We start from the raw sequence: 24,608 nt of genomic DNA on the forward strand, positions 1-24,608 counted from the left end.
ACACACACACACACACACACACACACACACATATATATATGTCGTGTACCCGGACTTGTTGGTTGGCATCTGCGAGTCAGTTGTATGTCCCCTGAGGTGGGGGGCTCAAATCCCCTTCTGGCGACGGTCGCTGTTGGTGATACTCGAATTGTTAGGCACATTAGAGGTGACTGGAGGCTCTTATAATAGCCTCTGGCCCTTTGGCCATCACACACACACCCGGACTTGTTGGTTGGCATCTGCGAGTCAGTTGTATGTCCCCTGAGGTAGGGGGCTCAAATCACACACACACTTTAATGTTTAATTTATTATAAATATTATTGAAATTATAAATTTTAATATAACAAACAGTTACCTACCCTCTTTAATGTTTAATTTATTATAAATATTACTGAAATTATAAATTTTAATATAACAAACAGTTACCTTAGACTCTCTACAGACCATATTATATTTTTTTTCTAATTATCTAATTTTGTACATCTAAATCGATTTTATAATAATTTTTCTTATTTTTTATGTTTTCTTGCACATTATTATTCAACTACCAATTATTTTTATTCGTAAGAGTTTTTCATTTTGATTCTTCAAGCATATCTTTTACAACTTGTTTAATAGTATTTGTTATTGTATCCCACTCCGTATTAACTTCTTCATGAACAAGTTAAATTTTAAGATTTTTAAGTTAACTCAAGAATAATTTTATGTCTTTTAAGTACATCGATCTAATAATATGATAATATTTTATTCTATTTTTTATCTTCAAATCGTTCATTTTAAAATTCAATATCAATAATCATTATTGAATAATTAAACTTTCACTTGGAATGACGTTACAATCCTTACAATATCGATGATATATTTTTTTTATTAAAAAAATAATCAATATGTGTTTTATTTAATCAATTCTTATAAGTGATAATATAGTCATTCCTTTTCCTAAAAATTATTAGCAATAATAAAATGATAAGTTAAAACAAAATTCAATATGACTCTACATTCTTCATTAGTCACTCGAAATTCATAGACACCATGAATATTTTAAAAATCTTCTAGCAAATTGCTAGCATGCCCATTTAAATTTCCTTCTCTAAAATTTTTTTCAAGAGATTGTTTGAGGTCATTCCAAAATTTTTCTTCTGAACATTTATCCAAGTCTACTTGGGGAGCATAAATACTTATAACATGAAAAATTTTAGCATCAATAATCATCCTTAGTAGGTGTTTGGTTGCTTGTAGGATTTAGTTTAAGTAGGATTTAATAAATATGGTAAATCCAAATATATAAAATCCGCTATTGTTAAATCCAAGAAAATGTTTGGTATAATTTATCTTAAAACTGCTTAAATTCATCTATTCTGTTTGATATTTTATCAGGCTTTAATACATTGTTATTTCAACTCTCCTTAAATCTCTTAAATGTAATTCTCGAACGGATTTAGTAAATTCGGGATTTATGTTATGACAGGCGAAATATTGGATTTAGTAGATAATCGGATTTGGCGCCTCCAAAATTTGTGTTTGATAGATTTTCATGAAATCGAGCTAGCAATCCCATTAAAACAGTGCTAGGAAACACCCAAGCTTCAATTCTATTAATTTTACATTATTATCTTTTAAACTCGTCTATAATTATACCTTTGTTATTTTTAGTATCACTTCTACATGAATAACAAAATTTAAAACCAAAACTATCAATCTCCTTAGCCTTTTCTCTAATTTAGTTTTTTGAATTAATAAGATATTTATATTCCTATGAATCATAATAGTTATCAATTTGATTAATTTGTCGATGAGAGTATCATATTTCAAGTTCCTATCCTATAGTAGTTTAATGGAATAATTTCTATATGTCAATAATGCGAAAACCCTTAGTTATTTAATATTGCACTTGAACTTTGGGGCAACGATCCTTGCACACTTTTCACTGTATTCAGACAATACATCATGTCTTTCAAGGGATGCGGTAGCATTGCCAATGATTTAAAGAATTCCTATCATAGTTTTTCAACAAAAAAAAATTATGCTAGTTGTCGACTATCTAACACAATCCTTCACTTTTCGTATCGGGAACTTGGGACTCGGCGATGACAATGTTATTTTTCCGCATATTTTTCCAAAGAAAAAATGGAAAGTCCTTTTTTTGGTTGTGAATTTGTTGAAAACTACCAGTTATTATTTGCCTTAATTTTAAATTGAATAAAATCAAGTGAAAAAAATACTCTTTTAGAATACAATTTTGATTTTGAAGGCTTCTACTTATTGATTTTCTTATTGCGATCCGTTGATCATTGTAACACATTGGGCTGGCAAGTTGTTACTTCCCAACGATGATGATAATGAAGCCTACCAGCACAGTTTTGTATGGGAGTTAAGTCAAATTAAAATTATTTTGCTGTACAAAAATGAATTTGCAATGAGTAATAATATAATCACAAGGGAATTGGAATATGGATTATTCATTAAAGAGAAAATATAACGAGTCATAAACCTAAAGACTTGATAAATTGTTAGCATAAATAATTGAGTGATGAAAATACTAGAAAGGTTTATCTATACTACTTGATCTACAATTGAATATGTGCTTTTATGTTGATATTCCGCCAATCAAACAAGCTTGATCCCCAATATTATTATGATGCGAGCTTGCAAAACAATCTTGGCAGGTGACTTGTATATTTTGTGGAAAAAATGACAGTATATGTGGGTCATACCGACTGTACAATGGGAACTCCAGAAATATAAATCATAAAATGGCTTTATACACTAGATGACATTAATTCAGTTGATGATCTCTGCAAAATTGATCATGATTCATGAATTGTAGATAAACATGATGCCAATGTCATGCTGAATTGATTAATTGTAGATCATATATAGTTGATAATCCCTATTTTTCAACTAACGTTTTATAAATGATCTAATATTGATATTTGCAAAATTGATCATAAATGGCATGCTAAGTATGATGTCAATGCCTGCAGAAATTATACTAATAATGAGTATCTACAGCCTTAAGGAATGATTATCAATGATATCGTATAATACTATATTAGTCTCTCATCTTATCCTTGATCTAAAAGATGATTGTTGTCAACTTGATGAATTCTGTTACCTTTGTGCATATAATCATCATATTGAATATATGTCGAAATTAAATTTTTTTAGCATACCATTGACTATCATTTTTGTCTAACACACCTATAAGTAATTCTAACGAAATGAGATGTCAGGAGCAATGTGTGAAATCTAAGGCACAATGCGAATATTTAAAATAAAAAAAGATATTTCCATACAACTGGAAAAGTGATGTGCAAATGAGTGCTACTTGTACACTATGAAATGTCAATGTGATGCATGCTAAATCTATGTAATTTCATACATACATACGGACGTACACACATTCGTACATACTTATAATCGAGGAAAAGATGAAAACTTAATATTCATTCTTTTATGATGTTTATGAATAAAAATAACTTTGTAATCAATGCCAAGGGATATGCTTTATTAAAAGGTACATTCAACTTTTAACAAGAGTCACCTACTTTAAGGTGCAGTGCTTAGTTCCAATTGTCATTCGAAATTAATTGAATCAACGCCAATTAAGATTTGATAGAACACATTAAATAACAACACTACTTTAAATATGCATCAAGACAGATACATATAAAGTAAATAAGTCAATTAGTTATAATTTTTTATAAAAAAATTCATGAGACGGGATGCTCAACTCAAATATAGTATGTACTTCTAACACAGTATTCAAAACTAATTGAACCTTTTTTCTTGTATGAACTTGTGAAATACAGTATGATGCTGTTCATTATGCTTATCTTTAAATGAATTTTTCTTGAAACTCCATTTTAATAAATTTTCAAAATAGTACTTCCATCTCCCCTTGATATAATTACCTTTAACTGGGGTTATATTTTTTTTGTTTTCAATATAGAAGTCTTCTTTAAGAATGAATAATAAAAAAAAGATGGAAATGATATTTTTGTGAGATTATTGAAATTTGATTAATAAAATAGTGTTAGGTGAGAGTTGTTTTAATAATTGATAAAAATATAGAACTAGATTAGAACTATAACTTTTGTTTGGTGAGATTAGAACTAAATTTATAAACAATCGAGCTTGACATGAAGAAGATTCATAAAAACAAAAACTTTTGTTTTAGATGGCGTGCCTTTTGAAATTTACAAGTGTATGAGCGTTATTGAGGTGGTTTCGTTAACAAATTCTTCTGATGAGATTCTCAAGATTTAAGGGATTTAAATGATTTTAAGAAAGGCATTTTGATATTTGCACGTTGTGATGAAGGAAATATTTAAGATTATGATATAGATAGTGTGATAAAATTTATGAGTTATACAATTAAGTTGTGGTATAGTTGTAAACTTAGCTATATATTTTCGATGTGAGAGAGTCAATGTGTTTTTATTTATTGTAATTAATGATGTTGTAAAGAGGAAGACAAGATTTTTTCTTGAGAAGTTATATGATAGAGTTTCTTAAGAACTAATTTGATGCGAATTAAGTAAAATTATAGGTACTAAGACATATTGATGATATGCCTGATAAATTATTAATTTAAATTACAATTTATATATAGTTGCTGAGTGATTATAGAGTTATTAATAATAGTATGATTACTTTAGAGATTATATTAAGTTCATCATTTTGTAGTTGAGTGATGTTTTATAGTTTATGCTATTATGAATGAAAATTTAAATAACGATTTTCCGAAATCAATGAAAATTTTTCAAAGAAAAGTTATTTAAAGGATGTGATTTAAGATTAGCAGAACAAATTGTGCAATTTTTTATTGTGTGAATTGATAATTAGGAGTTTATATTACTTTGGATGTCTTGTGATACTTAGGTTTGATATTTTTAATCGTTTTGATTCTTTAATTATCTTGATTCTATTTTCTTGAATTAGATGAGGATATAATTTTGGAAGTTAATGCTAAGCTATAAAATATGAAAATAAATTAACAATTATTGATCTAAGAGATTATCATGGCTTGTCATAAAATTGCCTTTAGATTAATTTTATTCTTTGAATATAAGGTGTTGGGCAATAAAGAGGTCATAGATCGCTAAGTTTGAGTGTTGCAAAATTGAGAATTTTTAGTTGAAATTATGACAAAACTAGAAATGACATATCGAGAAATGATTAGGCTAGTGAAATTAGAGAAATAACAAATATTACAATAAAAATAATCAGATTATTATGGTGCTACAATAAAAATCTTAGGTGATTTGGCATGTATGTTAGAAAATGGAAGATGCACCAACAAAAAATATACTAAAATTAGTGTGGAAACCTTGTAAAGGGAAATGGGCGGACCAAGGGTAACTTTAATTTTAGTTATGCAAAAATAATTAATGCAAGTTAATTCTAATACCCCAAATATCGTGGAATTAGAATGAATGGAGAATTAGTTTTCATAATTCTTATTCTAACTAATTTAGATAATGTTAATTGTGTTGATGATGGATTAAATTAGATATAGTAGAATCTACCTTGGAAAGAAAACTAGATAGGTTGCTTTCGAAAACTCTTACTGCACATCGACATTGAAGGTGGCCCAAACCTAGGCTGTGACGCTTCCTGTCGAGTACTATTCAGACTTAAAGTTCGTTTACACAGTAAGAGAAATACAATTCTCAAGAATGGGACCCAGTCTTGAGCTTGATTTTTTAATCTAGCATCAACATGAAAAAAATTTAATCTAAGCGTGGAGCTAATCATACTACAATGATTTAAAAACAAATATTTTGTTCTTTTTTTTAATTTAATTGACAAATAATTAATCTTTTGATCAGTAAATAAAATAAACAATGAGAAATTTGGGAAGGACTTGTGTGGGTTGCAAGAGAAAATGAAGGAAAAGGAGATGGATTGATTTGTTTTTTTACTTAACGCAATTAATCATTAAGATCTTCCCCCATCAAACTAATTAGAAAGTTGGCTCTTCAAATGTAAAACAAAATAGAATTTTAGAAAATTTGAAAGTAAAACAAATGTTAACACGAAAGAGGAAGGCAAGAAGTGCATTAAAAGTAGAATTTTTGAGGGAAGATGTTGTGAGGAATTGGGAAAAAGGTGAATTAAGCATTTGCAAATTGACAATGATAGTGTTTTACATCAAGTCTAATAACGTAATGATAGCACTTCACCATTTGTTTGATAACATATTGATTGTAGTGCTCATGAAGAGTCGATATGTTGATTCTGTGATGGATAATGTGATATAAAAAGAAAAGAAGTGAAGCAGATTAATTCGATTGACTCATTGTAGCAAAATTTAATAGATGAAGAGAGGTTGTGAAGGAAGAAGTAGGAGGAAACACGCCTTTTATTTCTTGCTCTGTAGCAATACAGACTAGTGACTAACAAAAGGTAAACATTACCTATCATATTTTCAAGTGATCAATAACATTGCTAGAGAGGTATAGACACCCCAAGATATGATGAGCTGGCCTATGCAAGAAATATTATTATCACTAAGTTGAGGATAAAAATATTAATGCTATAGCAAGATCGTTTGACGAGTTTGACAATTAAGTGATACCTATTCATGTTGGGAGTAGAAATATTGAGATTAAAATAAGATATTGCAACTAAGAGGAAATAATGTGAAAAAGACAATAGTAACTTTGATGACAACAATGCTTCATTATTGGGCGATTGAATAATAAATGCACTTGATTAAGTAGAAATATTGTGCTTTCGACCAGTTGATGCAATTGAGCAAAGAAGTTAGCTGCAACTTTGTTGATGATGTAGAAACTTTAAATAGTTTACATTAGCTTGAATCAACATAAAAAATGAGGTCAAGAAGTAAAAGAAGGCAGCATGACTCCTAGTCTATCTTACTCTTTGGCTACAGACAAAGATAAACATAACTTTTTATTAGGCTACATGGCAGTACTAAATTTTGTTCCCATATCCTTGTTTAAATACCAAGTGGTTAGCGCTTATCCATAAATCTAACGTTTTGTATTGAAAACTTATTTGAAATTTGGTTTAATAGGCCCAACTTTTCTCCCATTTGATTTCCATTCTTTCTAACACCTCTCTCCTCCAATTATAACAGTCCTGAAGGAGTTACCATATCTCATTTGAGGAGGCTATGCTCAACTGATGATAAGCTTGTTCTAGTTGGGTCAGCTCAGAAATCCCTTTCCTTTAGTTATTTCAATCAACATGTAGAGAGTGAAAATATTTGGGTGATGATATGATGGCTTTATAAAGAATATTGATGGTGTAGAAGACTATTACAACTCCAATGACAATAATGAAACTTTGATTGATTCCTTTGCAGGAATCACTAAAGAGAGTTTGGGAAGGATTAAATAGAAGGCAGGGTCTTATTCTCAGTTTTGAAATAGAGCGGAAACTTTATCTACTTTTTCTTTTATAATAGCTGTCTAGGAATGAATAAAGAGAGGTTGGGAAGGTTGAAAGAGAAGGCAGGGCTATATTCTAAGGTATTAAATAAAGAGGAAACATTATCTACTTTTTCCTTTATAATTGCAGTGTATCACCACTAGATGGTTACCCAAAAAAATCTTTAATTTTAAATAATTACAATCACACTCTCTATACCATCTTTTAAAGATTTGTAGATGTGTTATTCATTGCAAAATAGAGGCATGAAACTGTGTTGGTATTGTATAATTATAAGATCATGTGTGCTTAAGAGCAATTAGAATATCAATTTTGAGTCTAACATTGTTTCTTTCTTTTCTCTTCATTAACTGAAAATATTTTAGCAGATTTATGTACATACATACCGCACAATCCTTGTATATTTGCATATCTAATATTTTGATTTTTAACTTATATAACACTCAAATCGTTAACATCACATGAAAAGTACCACTAGTATTAATCTAAAGTGAATACACCTTTTCATACGTATGTTTTGATGTGATTATGATACTGACATGTTTAAAGAAAATCAAATTTGAGGTGTTATATATTGCCCTGCATTGTTTCTTTTTTTAATTTTTGATTATGACACTGCCATATTTTAATTTAGGATTGTTTGTATTTTTTAATTGTTTTTAAATAAAGCAGAAATTACATTCTAATTTTACAGTTGTTCTTGTAAAGCCTTTCTTTTTTTTTGTTGAAAATTCGATTTTTTTTCCTTTAAATTTCTGTGGGATGCATGCTGACTGTATGGCTTGTTTCATTACAGTATTCCCGTCTTTTTCCTCCCCTGCCTTCCCCAGCCTTTCCCTCTCATTTTCGATGCGTTCTGCTGCTAGTTAAATTGCCTTTTTTTTGTTGCACTCTGTAGGGAGTTTACTGCTTCAAATGCTGGAAAGCTTGTTGATTTTGAGTCTACCACAACTGGCGATTATTTGGAAGAAGAAGAACTAAAACGTAAAGTGGAACTTGAGGAAGAAGAAAGAAAGTTGGAGGAAACTCTAGAGTTTCAAAGGCGGATAGAATATGAAGCAAAGCAGAAGCACCTTGCAGACCAATTAAAGAATTCTTCTGGGAGTCATCCAGTGACTTTCCAGGAATCATTTGGTCTTGATTTAGTTCCAAACACCAATACATTGACATCTAATGATCACAGCCGGGCAATGCTGCATGGTAATGCTGCTGCAGTTTATTTAAAGGGCATACAGTTTGGAGATTTTGGTTCTGAGGCTACAGTAAAGGATCAGCAGAACCCCCAATCTAGTATGTCTAATACCTTCTGTGAAGAGAAGCTGTTATACCCTCAAGTACATAGGTTGAGTAAGTATAACAACAGTTATGAAACTAGTGTTGAGGAGATGCAAACTTCTAGTTGGAGCATTCAAAGTGAAAATAGATCAGGTGGTGTTAAACTAAATGGTGTAGCTATAGCCGCATCCACTGGAAAATCTTCCACACACCCTAATGCAAAAAAGGGCAAGAATGATAAGCAATCCCCTTCAAAATATAAGCAAGGTTAGACTTAATAATTTTACAGGCAAATTTTTTTTTGTTCCCATGTCATTTCGTTATTTGAAATTTTAAGAATCCAATAGCATGTACTTCTTGAAAGCATGTCCTTAACAATCTTCTGCTGTCCCTTTCGTATCTAGTTGAAGATTCACAAAATGGATTTGCGTCATCTAAAAACCAAATTAGTAAACAAGCAGATGGAGACAGTTGTTTGGTCCAATTGCCTGATAAAAATATTGGGGTTCTGCAACGTTCTCATGAAAACCCTTCGTATGGGAAGATGCCGAATGGAGTTTATATAAAAAATAAGCAGCCTCATGAAATTGCCTCTGATGAATTTTATGATGGTGAGTAGTTATTTGTTTAATATTGTTATAGCCGTTTTTACTTGACAATTTCTTTTGAGAGAAAATTGTTCCTCATCTTTCTCTTTCTTATTTGAACAATGCTGTGATTTCATGGTGTTTCCTCTGTTAGCAGCTTCATTGGCTCATGCAGAGACATATATAAATATTTATGCGTTTTTATTTTTACAATTTATGACAGTATGATCACTGTTGTTGAAAAATTATTTTTGTCAACCAAATAAAGGCTATATCAAACCACTCTACGCCCACTGCGTTGATTAAAATGTGCTGGGCTGGAACTTTAGTGGAACATCATGTGTAGCTTTTCACACGCAGAACACAATCACCTAAGAAATTTGTCCCATTTTAATTTTGCAAAGAGAATAACTGCAACCAGGCAATTATAACTTGCTTTGACCAATTTGTACTAGTAAAATTCTTTCTAGTCATTCTCGTTTTATCAGGACATTGTTTGATGTGATTTTTTTATTCTCTTGACATCAATTTGTAATTGAATATTCAAGTATGTTTGTTAACTGGGACCAAAACAATGACACGATTTTTCTGAATTAAATTCTGTGCCTATACTTCTTATTTTTAACTTGTTTGCTTTAATGTAGTCTAGATGCTCAAGATATCCAATATTCAGAATTAAACTTGATGCTTTATTTTGATGGCTATACGACAAACACACATTGGAGGGGCGGTTAGGTTTTAATGAAAATATTTCTATCCTCAATTTCATTCTACTCACGAGTGTGTTGGTTCTATGTTATTCGATTATTATTGCCATTGGCAAGAGATTCATAGATGATTAGCTAATTGGGAACACAACTAGATGGAAATGACCACAATAACTTGAAGTTTGGAGATAATGGTAAAATCAGTGTATGGTGGTTCGGCCTTAATTTGGACTTTCTGCATACTCCCAAGTTTCTTCTTCTTTTTTTTTTTGAGCCTCCCATCACATCCCTTCTTTACTAACCCATGCGGAGAAATCTTGCACAACCCCTCCATACAATTGAAGGCAAGAAAATTCAACTGTTTTACTTCATGGAAAACAGCAACTACCCCTAACTTTATAACAACTATAAGGCAAGAATGTGCTAGCGGAAAGAAGATTGGGTATGCCTCCTAACATTTACAACAACTATAAGGATGTACAAGCGGCTTGGCAGAGAAGAGGATGTAAATAATTCAAGAATGCAGTGGGATATCTCAGGTATTAGCTCAAATTTGTCAATTTATCAAGCAAGTTTAATAACTTTATTTATATACAGTTATGATGCTAAAGTATGTGGCAAATAGCCGCTAACCATTGCATAAAAATCTTAAAAAATGTCATATCATTTGAAGCAAAATGCTAGTTTATTGCTAAAGAAGGGACTAAGGGTCTGTTTGGGGCAACTGCTGTTTTGTTGCCCTAGGAAGTTGCTGCTAAGAAACTGACTAGCTGTTTGTTTCAGTTGATTGAAAACAGTTATGCGACAGCTGTTTCTGAGTAAATGACCATTCTGCCATTATTTCGTAATAATGTTTATAACAGAACTGTTATTAACATATTTTGATACTTCAGAAGCAGAAATTTATCTCTGGACAATACAAAAATTTAGATACACACTTCACTTAACAATGAATACCAATAGTGCAAAAAAAGTCAAAAACTGTTAAAATGACAATTAATACAATGATTATATTTTTCTTAACATGCGGACGGTGCATTTGCTTGCTACACTGGCCTCCAGTGATTGCATCCATTCCCGATCACTGTTGGTAGTGAAATCCGCTGTACTGTATGCCCACTGGAAGAAGCCACATTGCTCTGTGATGATCCGCAGACAGCTGTAGAACTGTTTCCCGTAGCTATGAGCCTGACGCGACGTCTGTAGTCCGCAATCGTCTGGATGTTCCTGAAATCCTTGAGCTTATCTTTCTTGAATGGCTATAAAATACAATGCATTAGTGAATACATGAATTGAATTTGCTAAAAAAAATAATTAACAAATTACACTTACAAATTGTGTAAAAATTTCGAACCAACAATAAAATCTAAAGTACAAATACCTTTGAATAAAAGAAATATAACGTTGATTGCTCACTATCTATTATGATTGTTAACAATGTTCTGACAAGTGAAATGAACTACACATAGTACTGAATAAATTACAAATAATCCAATCAGCCTCCTAACACATTAGTAATTTGCTCCCTTAGCTCAGCCATTTTGTTTGCACCCTCCCCCTCTTTAGTGCAGATAATGGAAGGATCACTCTGAACTCGTGATAAGGAATGCCTTAGGTGGTACTCAAATGCTTCCGGAGGTATATGCTCCTGATCCTCGTCGGCCCTACAAAAGTCAATGCCGTTGCGGGAATGATGCTGCTGAATATAATTATGCAAAGTCGTCGTGAAAATCACAATCTGGACCTGTTTGAGAAACGAGTAAGATGACATACCGCTGAGAATAACCAATTTCTTCTTCCAAACGCCGAAAGTCCCTATCAATGATACCGTGTAAGGACGAATGTCTTTTATTAAACAGTTTCTTTCTGCCACGTGTAACATTGCTAGCTCGTTCGAAATTTGGTATGTGATGTCTCATACATCTACCAAATATTATTTGTCTGAAATTTATTGCATAATTAGTTTGAAGGTTAAAGTGAATCAGCTGAGTATTTGGGGCATGAGCATGCCTTGAGGAGGATGTGGGAAGTTATAGTAGATATTCTGCGTTGCAGTCTTGAAAATTCTACTGTCATGCGCACAACACTCCCAACGGGCTGACATGATGAAATTGAAATACATGTTGAAGTTGCAAACAACTATGACATTCTGCGTTGGTGTATCACAACGTCCGATTAATGCAATCTCATTATTTGGCACCCGTGCATCAACGTGGGTTCCATCAATTGCTCTGATGCAATCCTACCCAAATAAGAATGAGCTATTAATATTAAAAATCGGCTGCAATGAATTAGAAATGTTCTTTAAAGAACGACATGTAACGTGCATCACGTGAAATTTCCCTAAGTCCGTTTGAAAGTTGGATCCATTGGTTTGACGACTTCCATAGAAAGGTTAAGTGCATTCGGACCAACCGAGAGGTATCTACTAATCATCTCCGTAGAGTATTGAAATCGTTTCATTGTTCATCACATTGACTCATTATATGATAATATGTAGAGGGTTATCACTAGTACCTCTCGTGAAGTCGTTCTCGATGACCCATGAAATCCGTGAAATTTGTACGTTCTACCAAAAGATCATTAAATATCTTCTATCTCATGCGGAACATGTTGCTGAATCTCGTTGGGTGTCCAACAAGCAATTCTCCAACCAATTTGTTCCTAATATATGACGATGCCAAACATGGAGAGCGATCAACGTACGTGTTGCAATATCTGTGGAGCAAGTAGATTGCTGCAGCTCTTCTTCGTTGTTTTTCTCTGGCTGAATCCATTAGGTGTCTATCCTACTAGCCGAACAAAATAATTAATAAATTACAAACAAACCATGTCCCAATTAGTTTTGATATAGGATTTATGAATATTATTCAGCAAAGTACCAAGCAGTTCAAAGAACCAAATCATAGCATAATATAAAACAGAAATAAATGTGTCCCAAGGAGTAGCAAATAATAAAAAGTGTTTCGAATTTCCCTCTGATCATAAAAATGTCGTAGATGCGTTACCATTTTTTCTTGGGGAATCTTCACGAAGAAATCTCTACGGGTGGGATTTTCAAGCAACTCTACCACAAAATGAGTATAGAGACCAATCCTTAGAAATTTTCCTTTATGCATTCAGAATTTGCACTACCTTCTCGATGGAATGTTCCTGTACTGTATGTGGTTCAGAGTTGGAAGAAGCTACCGGTTGTGATATCTAATCTCTTACGTAAGCAGCTCCACCTTTATTTTGACTGTCTACCCGCGGATGCTTAGAACAACATGTTGACTGAACTTCATGGAAGTCCGGGCTTGGTACTTCGGTTGAATCAACTGATAGGTCAACTGCCAAGCTTTATAAGATGCCACAAAATCCTATTTCACTCGGCACACATGCATATTTGTCTGTAGCAACGACACCCTCAAACATCCGGACCAACTTCTCCTCCAACTCAGGCTCAAGCCCACAAAGTTTAAATTTCATCGTAGTGGGCACCACCTACAAGATCATAACATACACTTTATCTAGTAAATAAAAATGAAATTGACTGAATTAGAAGATATTAAATAAAAATCTTACTGCAAGACTTTCTGTACACCACTTTATTTAGTATCAATGGTTTGCTTTATCCGATTCCAACCTAAGTCCGTTGATCCTCGTTTCAATTCCTTCCAAATTTTCTAATCCTTCTTGAGTTTATCCCATTTGTTCTTCAATTATATCTGGTCATACTCTCTGTCTGTACTCTCCTTTAAATTTTTTGATAATATTTTGTCACCCCTCCTTGTTGAAATATATAGTTGGTTTATTTCCTAGGTCTATTTCGATGAGACAAATGTCACAAAATATTATTTTGGTTTCTTTGTCCCACAATGCGGGCACACCGGCCTTTTTGGTCTTGGACATTTTATTACTATGATAGCAAAAACAAACGAACATAAATAAGGGCTGAAGCAATCCAACTGTATATGTCTCTTGAAAGTGGTTTGAGCAATGAATTATAGTAGCTGTGCATAATTTTCTACCACAGAATTTTTCTGGGGCTATCTGATGCAATGATTCACTTTAGATAATGTGTGTGTGATTGAAAAAATGTTTTTCTTAGCATAAAATTTGAAACTGGTATGCATGATCATGCTCATAAAGTCCACAATTATATATGTTTCTCAGCAGTGAGCATAAACAAGGATGTCACAGATGTTATGTTGTCATTTCTCTCAATATTTTCTCATTATATGCCTTAAGGGATATTAGTAACTATGCATAATTTGTTGTAACAATAATTATTTAAGTAAAAATTTTGAAAAATAGGTACTCATGAGCATGATCAGACATATCACAAATACATCTGTTTTCTAGCATTGTGCATAAAAATGATAGCAAACATGGTATGTTGCCTTTTCTTGCAATAATTTCTCATTTTCATGCTCTAAACAGCTCACATCTACAAATCTTTCTTCTTGCAATAATTTCTCATTTGCATGCTCTAAACAATTCACAACTACAAATCTTTCCTAGTAGTGAGAATAAAACGGATAGCAAAGAAGGTTTGTTGCCCATTTTTACAATATTTTCTAATTTTATACAGTAGCTTTGCTTTATATGGTGTTCTTTTTGTATTATTGTAGTCTTATTGTGACATTATTGGGGTGTTATCATGATGATATTTTACCTCTCAAATAACACCTCAATAATGCCGCAGTAACACCACTCAAACAGACCACAACTACATATGTTTCTTAGCAGTGAGCATAAAAATGATGACAAAGATGATCTGATACTCTTTCTTACCTGATACTCTTTCTTACAATAATACTCTTTCTTACAATATTTTCTTATTATATGTCTCAAGGGACATCAATACCTATGCATAATATGTTATTATAGTAATTTTCTGATGCTATCTACTTCACTGTCTCATTTCAGAGTGTTTGTGATTGAAAAATATGTTTTTCTAAGCTTAACATTTTGCAATTTGGTTTGCATAAGCATGCGCAAACTGACCACAACTACATATGTTTCGTAGCAGTGAACATAGAAATGATGACAAAGATGATCTGTTGCTTTCTTACAATATTTTCTCATTTTATGTCCCAAGGGGTATCAATACCTATGTATGATATGCCATCAAAATATTGTAGCAAACATGGTCTGTTGCCTTTTCTTGCAACAATTTCTCATTTGCATGCTCTAAGCAGTTCACAGCTACAAATCTTTCCTAGTAGTGAGAATAAAACAGACAACGAAGATTGTTTGTTGCCCATTCGTACAATGTTTTCTAATTTTATACCTCAAGGGGTATCTGTAGCTTTGCTTTATATGGTGTTATTGTTGTATTATTGTAGTCTTATTGTGACATTATTGGTTTTTCCACTCAAATAACATCTAACACCACTCAAACAAACCACAACTACATATGTTTCTTAGCAGTGAGCATAAAAATGACGACAAAGATGATTTGGTACTCTTTCTTACAATATTTTTTCATTATATTTCCCAAGGGGCATCAATACCTATGTATAATATGTCACTACAGTAATTTTCTGATGCTATCTACTTCACTGCCTCACTTCAGAGTGTGTGTGTGATTGGAAAATATGTTTTTCTAAGCTTAACATTTTGCAATTTGGTTTGCATAAGCATGCACAAACAGACCACAACTACATATGTTTCGTAGCAATAAACATAAATGTTGACAAAGATGATCTGTTGCTTTCTTACAATATTTTCTCATTTTATGCACCAAGGGGTATCAGTACCTATGCATAATATGCCATCACAATAATTTTTTGAGGCTATCTATTTCACTGTCTCACTTCACAGAGTGTGTGATTGAAAAATATGTTTTCTAAGCCTAACATTTATAATTCGGTTTGCATGGCATGTGCAAACAGACCACAATTACATATGTTTCTTAGCAGTGAGCATATAAATGATGACAAATATGATATGTTACCTTTTTTTACAATATTTTCTCGTTATATGCTCTGAGGGGTATCAGTACATATGCATAATATGATATCACAGTAATTTTCTGAGGCTATCTATTTCATTGCTTCACTTTAGAGAGTGTGTGTGATTGAAAAATATATTTTTTTAAGATTAACATTTGCAATTCGATTTGCATGAGCATGCTTAAACAAACCACAACTACATATGTTTCCTAGCAGTAAGCACAAAAATGCTGGCAAAGATGATCTGTTGTTCTTTCTTACAATATTTTCTCATTATATGCCCTAAGGGGTATCAGTAGCTATGCATAATATGTCATCACAGTAATAGTATTTATTTCACTGTCTCACTTCAGAGTGTGTGTGATTGAAAAATATGTTTTTCTAAGCATAATACTTGTAATTTAGTTTGCATGAGCATGCTCAAACATACCACAATTACATATGTTTCATAGCAGTGAGCATAAAAATGATGACAAAGATGATCGTTGCTCTTTCTTACAATATTTTCTCATTATGTGCCCCAAGGGGTATCAATAGCTATGTATAATATGCTCTAAGCATAATACTTGTAATTTGGTTTGCATGAGCATGCTCAAACATACCACAATTACATATGTTTCATAGCAGTGAGCATAAAAATGATGACAAAGATGATCGTTGCTCTTTCTTACAATATTTTCTCATTATGTGCCCCAAGGGGTATCAATAGCTATGTATAATATGCCATCACAGTATTTTCTGAGACGATCTATTTCACTACCTCACTTCAGTGTGTGTGTGTCGTTGCTCTTTCTTACAATATTTTCTCATTATATGCCCCAAGGCAGTGTGTGTGTGATTGAAAAATATGTTTTTTTATGCATATTATTTGCAATTTGGTTTATCCGAGCATGCTCAAACATATCACAACTACATATGTTTCCTAGCAGTAAGCATAAAAATGATGACTAGTGTGTGTGTGATTGAAAAATATGTTTTTCTATGCATATTATTTGCAATTCGGTTTATCTGAGCATGCTCAAACATATGACAACTACATATGTTTCCTAGCAGTGAGCATAAAAATGATGACAAAGATTATCTTTTGCTCTTCCTTACATTTTGTTCTCATTATATGCCCCAAGGGGTATCAGTAGCTATGCAAAATATGTCGTCATAGTAATTTTCCAAGGCTATCTATTTCACTGCCTCACTTCATAGTGTGTGCACGTGCGTGAATGAAAAATATGCTAAACAGCGATACTAGGAATATGATAAAAGATTTTGTTATACGGTGCAAATTCAAGAGAAACAAAAATTTCTCAAAGAGAATATAGGGAAATGTGATACCGGAGGAAGATGGTGTACAAAACGATAGGTTGGGGCAGAGGAAGCAGGAGCTTCGTAGGGAAGGTAAAGGCAAAATACGAACGCGGGGTGGAATATAGGGGCAAGCGCGAAAAATATATGAGAAGAAACGTGGGCTGCGGGGTCGAACCTGTAACCCTCGTTTTGCTAAACAACGCGGCCACCGCGAGCAAAACACCGAATGCGAGTATGTATATGTTTGCACAAACATATGTAAAGTTTCAAGTCTTATTTCTCAAATTTATTTGGAATGACTTAAATGATGTGTTCCATGAATATTCATCAGTGATTATGTGTATTTTCATGAATGTACCGAACATAACCCATATATGACTAAAATGAACTGCAAGCAGATAATAAACATACACCTCAAATTTATTTGGAATGACTTAAATGACGTGTTCCATGAATATTCATTGGTGATTATGTGTATTTTCATGAATGTACGGAACATAACCCATATATGACTAAAATGAACTGCAAGTGTACATATATATACGTACATACATATATGTACATACATATACGTACATATACATACATACATACATGCATGCATGCATACATACATATATATAGATACATACATATATACATACATATATATAGATATATACATATACATATAGATATATACATATACATATACACATATATATGCATTTACATATAAATATACAAGCATATACATAAACAAATACATATGCATACATATACATATACATACACATTTACACATACATACATATACATACAGATACAAATACACATTTTTCCTAGATTTCTTTGGTTTACCTTCAGAAAGTAAAATTACATAAAACCATTTTTATATTAGTATTAGTTAATGGTGTAATTAAATTTCAACACTAATTCTTTTAGTAGAATGGATAGGTCATTTTCAGTCTTGAATACATTCTAGTATGAAATTTATTGGGTAGTTTTTAAATTATGAATGCAGGTGCAATTTGAGCCTATCGTTCTAATCATTACACAAGTCCTAAAATTAAAAAAAATGACCTCAATGCAACGAACTTTGGTGACTTTTGTTCTTTTCTTGGAGTTTCATTACTAATATGATAGGTTTGAACTCTCCTTTTGTGCGTCTCTTCTTCAAGCAATAGGTGACTCCAGTGGTTTGCATGAACTTGTTCTTATTTTTAACCAATATTATAATAAATTAATATAAGTTTATTGCCTTGAAAATCTTTAAATTATTTTTTTTTGGCTCATAAGGCTAACACTGCCCCTGTTTTTTATGATGGCAATGACATGTTGCCATAAGTAATTTTTAATGAGAAAAAGGATAAAAATAAGGCTCCTTAACTATATGCGTTTAATGCATAAACAAAAATAAAGTACAGCATAACAATCACGCAAAGAGACAAGAAACCCAGTGCTATAGGAAATAAGTAATTCATCCTATCCTTTCACAAGATATTATCTAAATAATATTCCATCAACATAAAAATGCATTAAATTAATATACTATCCCCTTTTTGTTATCATAAAATTGGGACAGAAAGTATAATACAACTCCAAATATTAATTTTAATTTAGTTCGTACAAAAAGGTAAAAAACAAAGAGTCAATAATATCCTGGCTGAAGAAATTCAAAGTATAAATTTGATAGGTTTTTTGATGGTATGCTAGTATGGGGCCACTAATCTCTTATATGGGAGATTTACTCCCCCATCCAATTTAAAATTATTTTGCACATGAAAGAGCATATCTTGTTGCTGTCTTAATTGTCATCAGGCAATTATGTACCCTAGTTGAATAACTAATTGTGTTGATAGTTGCCTTCTGTTTATCAAAATACGTGTCATACGATCCATTTGAAAAATCAACTTATAATAATCAATGTCATCACGCTCAAAGAAGTATAGTTGCTACTAGTGTTGGTATCATCATAGTTGGGTCTAGGTGAAGGTTTGCAAGAAGATCTATGTTGTGATGTCTGAGCTCCTTCATAGTCATAATCACTACCATATATTCACTTTCTTTGTTGTCATCTTGATCTCAATCCTGATGGATCGGATGGTGATTTACTATTTTATTGAAGTGACTCCCAAGGTAAGATTCAAAAATGTAATTGGGCATACTATAAAAATAATGTTGTGTTTATTTTCTATACATTAGGCGAGGCGGAGTTAATTAACCTCTTAAAATACTCTATTAGAAATAAGAATATTTTGGATAACAAATATGTTTTAATTGCTTCAAATGGGCCTTCATAAGATATTTGAAAGTGGCCATTGAAAGAATTTAAAGTGATAAGTAGTTGTTTGTCTGTAGAACATTCTAGATGACTAGAGCTCTAGTAATTTGATCCTTGGTTGTGTTAATGTGCTTGGACAAAAGCCAACTATTCTAGTCATTATTTACCTTAATGTAGTTTTATTCTTAAGTATTGTAGACGTTTCACAACTTGTGTTCATTTAATGGTATGCCAAATCCATAAAAGAAAATTGAATATATGCTCCATAAATTTAAGAAATGGACGTACTATAATTGATATTAATTATTATATTAGAGTTGATAAGATGGATCAATTCACTACATAAGTCCGAATTAATGCTAAAAAAAATAAAAAAATAAAAGTGGTGCCTTGTACAAGCTATGCATATCATAATCCCAAACATAATCTGATATTAAGGTTTGGCATCATTATTGAAGATTTTACAATGTTTTTATAGGATTGTTGATCTTCTAGTGCTTAAAACTTTAATATTCTCAATTATATGTGGAATTTGAAGGTTGTTCCTACCCCCCTTTGCTGTACGTTTAGAACTTGTATTGTAGAGGAAAGTCCTAGGGAAGAAATGCTAAGAGGAAAAATCTGTTACTGTAGAGGTAAAGAATAAGATGAGTCTTAACACCCAAATGTCCATATCTTTGAAGAAATTTTCATAATGTATTCTACCTTATCATATCTCCTTTAATAGAGATCTTGTATTGTTTGTCAGAGTGGTAGAGGGGATTGAGAGGATTTGAGACATCATGGGTAACAAAGAAATGGTGGTTTTGAGCGAAACCATAATACACTATTCTAAATGAAAAGAAGTTTGCTTGTTTGATTTTAATACATCCCAACCACAATTGAAACTCAAGACATTGATCATATGCATTTGGTGGAGGATGATAGAGAGATTTTTAGTTGGGGGGGAAAAAAACTAATTGTAAATGCAAAAAATTGTTGGCCTTCTTGATTTTTACTAAAATGAATCTAGAACATAGATATGTTAATACAATTGTATATACTTTCTAGTATAAAACTAAAACCTGAGACATTTAGGGCATTTGTGTTTTAGGCTTGATCTAAACCATAATAGATATATACATTGTAATATATGTATGCATGTTCATGATAAGTGAATAAAGTATTTGAGCTTGTGTATGATTATGCTAGTATTTATATATTCGCGAAAAGTTATTGTCACATTACCTAATATGAATTTGCAATATTTTACAAAATATAAAAAGGTGAAGGAATGAGCTAACATGATTTTTGATTTAACTATAGCAACACATTAGGGGACAACATAAAAGTAAGTTAGGTGTTGTTGAGATGAGAATGCTTAGGTGACAACACATTAGGGGACAACATGAAAGTAAGTTAGGTGTTGTTGAGATGAGAATGCTCAGGTGGATGAGTGGCTTCACACTTAGAGACAAAAGACAAAACGAATATATCTGTGAAAGTGCTGGAGCAGCTCCAATGGAAGACAATATTAGAGAGTCGCCTTAGATGGTTTAGTCACAGTAAACGTCCCATCTGATGACCTAGTTAGGATAGGAGAGTAGGTGTTTTAGAATTGACATATGTTAAGAAAGGTAAAGGTAGACTTAAAAGGACTTGGGCATGTTGTATAAAAAAATAGCTTAATTTATTAGAATTAATTAAAATTATGACACTTTATAAGACATAATGGAGAAAAAGGATTCATGTAACCAATCTCACTTAGTGGGATAAAGGCATGTTGTTGTCATTGTTTTTATTGTACTATTGAATCTCTTTTCAGTTAAGGTTTAGTGAAAATATTTGCAAGTTGATTATTTAATCTTTGAGCATATAATCATTTGCTATGTGATTTCTAATGATGTAACGTTTGGTCTCTTTTTGCTTGGTCATAGAGTGCTATTCAGATTCTTTGTATGATTAATTGCTCGTGTAATTGTATTTGTTGGTTATATGCTCAAGGTGAGTGTCATAATCTTTTAGATATTGCTTTAGTCATAGGATTTGTGGAACACATTTCACTGCATCGACATAGCCAACTTTTGTACTTGACAAAACAAGTAAATTTTGTTTTCTACTAGATCAAGACACGAGTAGTCTGAGAATTGTCTTGTTCTTGAATGGATCTTTTTATCTACTTAGAACATTGCATAAACAAATCAATGAGTGAGTTCCTAGAATAATTGATGCTGTATAATCAAGAGTTTGTATTGATAAAGAGTGCATCAAGATGCTAGATGATCACCATTACCATCACCATCATTCCAGATTTTGAAGCAAAGGAGCTTGATCTTGACTTAACTAGCTCCTTCATGGTGGAATTTGATACTCTCTCAAATTTCAACCCATTTACACCTGCTATACATTGATGATCTATCCTATTCTCTCCAAGCCATTAACATTTGTAATTTAAAATTAAATTTTTCTTTGAACGCCCTTGGTCGACTACTCCGAAGGACATGAAGATTTGATTGCAATGAAACCACTCTCCTTTCTAATTTAGATTGGTTCTACCCTTTGTGAAAATTAATGTATTTTTTCTTCTTGTACTCACTGTAGAATATTGAATGAATCACAAAATTTGCTTGATCCTATGGAAAAGTTTTGTGGAGAATTCTTTTGTACTTTGATAATTTTAACTTATCTTTATGTTTATTGATTTCATTGTTTTCTACATTTTTCTTATTATTCCCTCCAACCCTAGAAATCTTCTCGCAACTTTCTAAGGCTATTCATCTTCATGTCTCTCCACCTACATAACAAAAATCTTAAAATTAGTCTTCTCGAGTCCGCTCATCACTTCCCAAGCCTTTACACTTCTCTTCCTCAGTCCTAATCCTAATACTACTTTCTCCACTCTCAACCAAAGCCCTCCCAAGCATCTCTAAATCCTCCTCCACTTGTGACCACTAAAATTTAATTTCCCAATACCTGTATTTCTGGACCAACCTATAATCTACCCCAAATCATAACTTCATAAATCTCCCACTTATTTAATTTCTTCTCTTTTCAAGCGACCACCAGACAACAACTTTTGTCTTCTCAAGATCCTCCACTCCAACCCATCAAATTGGTATTGGAGTAAGGCTCCAAGGGTGGTGTACGTTGGATAGCATCTCTAACAAGTAGTGATCTGATCTTCAGTTGTAGGTAACATCTATTTCCCTGCTTTTTAAATTTATTTACTTTGGGATATGTATCTTTGCAATTAAAAATCTAGTATATTGTCAAGTTGTTTGGCAACTCAATGAATCAATGTATTATATACTTCCCTACTTTTTAAATTTATTTACTTTGGGATATGTATCTTTGCAATTAGAAATCTAGTATATTGTCGAGTTGTTTGACAACTCAATGAATCAATGTATGATCCCCTAGTTATTGGCACCCCTTACAAGCCAATTCTAGCATGAAATTTACCTATCCCTTTGATATTTGAGAGTCACATGTTTGTTTAAAACATAAAAAGTAATATTACATTTGCTTATTGTTTGCTTATGATTTAAAAGTAAATGAATGTTTATTTATAGCATGTTTACATACATAACACTGAATTCTTTGCTTTTAAATTTCACACAAGTTATTTTCTTTGCTTAATTCTTAAATTGTAAATCACATAAAAAGTATCACTACTTTATTTACTTAAAGTAAGTATACATTTTTATGCATATATTTTGATGTGATTTGGACACTGGGCTGTTATATAACTAAATAAAAAGATTTATGTGCTAGATTTATAAATATATATGAATTTAATTGTATACTTGTGAATTTTCTTTTCATATTTGTGAAAATTAGTTGCTTAACAAGTGCTTGAAGACATTAATAGGGTAGTTACTCATTTTGCTTCAATATTCCACTCTGTATGTTGTTGAAGATAAAGGAAACTGGGAGCAATACTTTTCGTTTCTGTTATTTTAACTCAAATACAAGAAAATAGGTGCATAAATAGTTGGACCAGGGCGTGCTCGTTTTAGTGCAATACAGAGAGTTTCCTGACTCAACTAACGGAAAAATGAAAGCAATGACTAGCAAAAGTTAGCCCAGCTCTCTAACCATCAACTTGTAAGGGGAAAGGGAAAAAGGCAGTCCTCAAACTGCAGGTAATAAGAAGGAAAAAAATGGGCTGCCCTCAGTAAACATGGTACCAATGGCATGATATTAACATAGATGATTATCTGGACATTTAGCAGTTTGAGACTTCCGTTTGAACTGGTAATCTGCAGTAGACATAGTTGCTGTTCGTTTCCCTATTTTCGGTGAAAGGTGGGTTTTGTAATCTGTTTTCAGTACTTTATTCTGTCAGAATTTGCGTGGTTTATTAGCTTCCAGCTTCCAATTTCACAAAGCTGGATTTTAGCTTAGTTTTTCTCCTGCTATGTGCTAGACCCTTGCCTCGGATCAGATTAGGTTTGCGTGCTGATCAAATGTGGTGAAAATCACCATGGTTTTATAAAAATGTTAAGATATTGCGTTTTGATCATATTGTTAAGGAATAAATGAATTTTGTTTGCTGTTTCAACACTAATATTTCCTTCATTTAAGACTGGTCAAAAGTGAATGCTGTATTTACTTGCAAAATGATGTAAACGGAATTTGTTAACTATTTCTAAACTCCATTTATGGTTGGCCAAAAGATTGTCATTTTTTATTATAAAATAAAAGATTAACTACCTTAGATACCATTGACGTATGAAAGGTTATGTAATAGCATTGATTGTATGGAAATGCATTCCCTAGTTATTATGAGATTTTAATCAGTTGACATTGGCCCCATTTATCATGCTGTACGTTTACCAACCATGTTCTTATTTGCTTGCTTTTCTGCAAGTCAAGTAAACTAGCTCTAAAACTAGTAGGATTCTAATATTTGCTTAAAAGGTTGATGGCTAGTTCTGACAAGGCCAAAGAAAATAAATGACGATGGTGGAGAATAACTTATGTAAAGTCAAAAATTATTCCTAAACTAATTTATTCAAAGCACCGTCACAACGAAGTACCTTTTGATGCTATTTGCGCATAATTTTGTAATAAAAAAGAAAACAAAAATAATTTGCGGAAGGCTAGAAATGTTGGCCATTGAGAACATTTT

At 32.2% G+C, this 24,608-nt stretch overlaps 1 protein-coding gene across 2 annotated transcripts in view; it reads left to right on the forward strand.

Annotated features, from left to right (window-relative positions):
- The window catches only part of LOC110022634, a 75,580-nt gene that overhangs the window by 8,330 nt on the left and 42,642 nt on the right, over positions 1-24,608 (forward strand). For both annotated transcript variants that reach the window (XM_020721681.1, XM_020721682.1), the window contains exons 5-6: positions 8,321-8,964; positions 9,102-9,308. In XM_020721681.1, the coding sequence (XP_020577340.1) occupies positions 8,321-8,964; positions 9,102-9,308 (851 nt within the window). The remainder of the gene's footprint in view (positions 1-8,320; positions 8,965-9,101; positions 9,309-24,608) is intronic.

Source organism: Phalaenopsis equestris, unplaced genomic scaffold (assembly GCF_001263595.1).
Source record: "Phalaenopsis equestris unplaced genomic scaffold, ASM126359v1 Scaffold000201, whole genome shotgun sequence".
NCBI classification, from domain to species: domain Eukaryota; kingdom Viridiplantae; phylum Streptophyta; class Magnoliopsida; order Asparagales; family Orchidaceae; genus Phalaenopsis; species Phalaenopsis equestris.